Below are 3906 nucleotides of genomic sequence, written 5' to 3'. Positions count from 1 at the left end.
TTGTTCTGCTCCCAACTGGCAGTCATATCGTATTCTATAATATTGAATCATTAATAGCTCTGAAACTGGAAAGTTGCAGATATCGCTACTTATTCGTGGGTGTATTTGCCTCGCATGTAGCGAAACAAAAACAAAAATAGGAATTATATTCATAAATGATACCAAGATAAAATGTATTGCTGTATTTAGGAAACATGGCAGGCTTGAAATTTGATACGCTAGACTCGCGTATCGTCTTCATAAGACTCGTCAGTGACGCTTCAGATCAAAATAATTAGAAAGCCAAACAAGTATAAAGTTGAAAAGCATTGAGTACCCGAAATTCCCAAAATTTGTGTCAAATACGGCTAAGGTCAACAATGCCTTGGATCAGAAAATCCTTAGTATTTCGAATTATTCATAATTTTGCAAACACTAAATTTATAAAAATGACCATATAATTGATATTCATGTCAACATCGAAGTGCTGACTAAAAAAACGATTTGGAAGTGTTTACACATTTAAAAAGTGCTACTAGTGTTTTTAATAAAAAAAAATGTTTTAATTACACGAGATATAAACTATTTTAATTAATCCAATCGACAGAAGTTTGAAAATGAATATCTGTTATCAAGCTTCGCGTAAACCTCATGAAAGAGTCCTGCCATGTATATCAGTAAATATCCTCATACATTGTATGCACTGTACTACATTGCAACGAATTGACACATGACGTTAAATCACAATCAATGACATAATACGTCACAATTGCGACTTGGAAACCTCAGTTCGACACCCGCTTAAAACAAAACCAAAAGGAAAAATGGGAGCATCATTTGCCAAACTTAACTGTTGTGGAGGAATACGCAAAAACAAGATTGGAGTGGTTTCAAATTCTCTCGAGATAATCAATAGAATTGAAACGCGCCCATCACCAGAAATATTGCAGGAGTTACAGAGAGTTGGGATAATTTCAGAACGTTCCGGTGGTGTGAGATTTATTGTTGAGACATTAACAGAAAGTGAGATGATAAAACCCAGGAGACTTCCGGCAATCTCTATGTCTAATGACTCAACAAGAAGACTCACTGATAATTCTAGGGCTAATACGTCAAAAGGTAGACATATATTAAAATTTAAAAAAAAATGTTAGAATTTGGGACGACGAGAACATTGCAAGTTTGTAAATTTTAACTGGATATTTTCATTATGGATGTATCTTGAAAGTTAAATTTGGGATGAACTTGACAGTTTAATTTGGGAATTCACTGGAAAGTTGAATTTGGGATTTAACTGGAAAGTTGAATTTGGGAATTAACTGAAAAATTTGCATTTGGGAATTATCTGGAATGTTGAATGTAGGAATTAACTGGAAAGTTGATTTTGGGAATCAATTTGAAATTTGAATTTGAGAATTATCTGGAAGCTGATATTGAAAATGACTGTGACTGGAAATGTGGAATAATAATCAAACATTTCGCATTTATAAGAATTTGTAAAAACATGGTTCCTCAAAGAAATAAATGTCACGTCAATGCACTAATATCGTCTATATATTGGGCTTATGTAGAAAACGAATTTTTAACAACATTATTGGTTTTTTTTCTGTTTTAGATATATATGATAATGAAGATAAGGGACTTATGGTCGAGATTCGACGCATGGATGCCTTGGCTGATAAAGGTAATTCTAAAAGATTCGCATAATCAACTTTAATATACACATCACTTGAAAGATTGATATCATGTTTATAAACGTATGTTGTAATGCAGGGGAGTTATGGAAGCCAAATATATTCAAAATTAGATGGAGCACACAAACTAATTTGCTTTGCTCATTGTTGAAGGTCGTACGGTTGTACATAGTTGTTAATTTCTGTGTCATTTGGTTTCTTGTGAAATTTTGTTTCATTGGAAATCTTACCACATCGTCTTTTTTAAAAATATATTAGATAAAAACATACAACAAAACCACAAACATTGAAACAAACAAACACAAAGTCGAGCAACAACAACCCGTACAATCAAACGACTAGGGATTAAGCTGGATATACGGATTTGGTAATTAACTGTTGTTTTGTTTGAATTGGTATGAGGGAAACCTTGTCTTCACTTTAAAGATCATTTTTTGTTCTGCTCAGAACTGGCAGTCTTGTTACATTTTGGGATATGATTTATGATCATCAATGTTATACGATTGACGAGTATGATGCATATCATGCACTGCATGTACCGAATGCTTACACGGATTATGTTAATTATGTGTTTTCCTGGCTATTCTATAAAAAAAACAGAAACATAGTAAATATATGCAATCATAGGAAGTTAAGTATGTATTTTTTCTTTTGTCGTATTAAGGGAAAATGGCAAAAGAATCAGAAAGAAGAAGGCAAGCAGCAAAAGAAAGAAGGGATAACAGACTTAAACAAAAAATAAGAAAAACCGAAAACAAATTGAGGAGAGGAAATAGAAAAGAGGGATATAACCAAGGAGTTACCCCTAAGCCGAAAAGACAAAACACAAGAAAACCTACCAGAGAACCAAGGCCAATTAAACCTGCCGTTTCCGGTTTACCAGATGTATCCGTATAAACTTTAGAATATCAAATAATTTAAAGTTTAATGAATAAATATTTTTTAATGTGAATATATATTTAATATTGTAAAACTTGAATTTCAACGAATACACTTATTTTTTACTTGCACACTTTAACATTTTATTAGATATTTGGAAATGGCTTCTGTTTGTTTTAATGGTTTGTGCTAACTTGCTATGTATGTAGCGATGTTTAGTTGTCGGTGTTTATTTACTTATAGCACCAAATAAGCAATACTTATTATTATAAATAAAGTCTATAGATTTTCACATGTACAGTATACACTGATTAAATCGAAATTGTATCCCACAGCACTGGACACATCTTCCTAAAAACTCGTTTGGATCGCAACAAATTAACATAACAACGATAGTCAGGATACATACACAAATTGTATATTCTTTGTGAATGAACAGTACTAAAACGATACATGCCATCAAGTTTTATTATGCGGCATGAGAGAGAGGAAAAGAGAGACTATCTGTACATCTTAACACTACCGTACATTATGGTCTTCCTGGTAAAGAATTATACCCTTTCATTCTCATGGTCGGTAAAAATACCATCTTATTATTCATTGTTATTATCGTCTATAATGGTTTATAACCCTTTCTCGTTTAGATTGTTTTAAATTTGTCATATCGGGGCCTTTTATAGCTGAATGTATTGTATGGGCTTTGCACATTGTTGAAGCCCATACGGTGACCTATAGTTGTTAATTTGTGTGTCATTTGGTCTCTTGTGGAGAGTTGTCTTATTAGCAATCATACCACATCTCAACGGCCTAATTTACGTACAAAAAAATGAACTAAAAACAAATATGTAACGCGTAAACAAACGACAACCACTGAATTACAGGCTTCTGACTTGGGAAAGGCACATACATACAGAATGTGTAAAAACTCATCAGATGCATGTCCAGTACGCAATTTAAAAAATGTTATTTTTGCAATCACCTGTCCGTTGAATACGGATACAGATTTCATTTTAAGAAAAATAATTTGTACTATTATGCTGGTTTTTTATGGAGTTTTTAGTTTGCTTATAATATTTTTTCCTAATTTTTCGCCAAACATGCTCGAGGTAGTTCTCTGTCAACTTGATATACATACAGATTGCTGCCACTCCTTGTAAATGAATATACGGAATTCCTTAAATAGGTATATTTGGGGAGAGGTCATACCAACAAATTGCTATCGTTGAAATTTTGAAATCATCCCGTGGAGCAAATTATATACATGATTAATTTTGACTATTTTGAATATCGCCGTTTTCTAAACGACACCAGAAAACGGCGTAATTAAAAAAACATGCTCGAAACATGAAATCCA

The 3906-nt window shown here is 32.7% G+C and overlaps 1 protein-coding gene across 1 annotated transcript; it reads left to right on the top strand.

Annotated features, from left to right (window-relative positions):
• Positions 1-768: 768 nt before the first annotated feature.
• LOC143070605 (uncharacterized) lies at positions 769-2652 on the top strand. Its single transcript, XM_076244840.1, has 3 exons — positions 769-1098; positions 1595-1663; positions 2338-2652. The coding sequence occupies exons 1-3, from the start codon at positions 804-806 to the stop codon at positions 2568-2570; spliced, it is 597 nt and encodes a 198-aa protein (XP_076100955.1). The 5' UTR covers positions 769-803; the 3' UTR covers positions 2571-2652.
• The last annotated feature ends 1254 nt before the right edge of the window (positions 2653-3906 follow it).

Source organism: Mytilus galloprovincialis, chromosome 4 (genome assembly GCF_965363235.1).
Source record: "Mytilus galloprovincialis chromosome 4, xbMytGall1.hap1.1, whole genome shotgun sequence".
Classification (NCBI taxonomy): Eukaryota; Metazoa; Mollusca; class Bivalvia; order Mytilida; family Mytilidae; genus Mytilus; species Mytilus galloprovincialis.
Note: the sequence above shows the minus strand (reverse complement) of the source record. Positions and strands in the feature narration are given on the sequence as shown.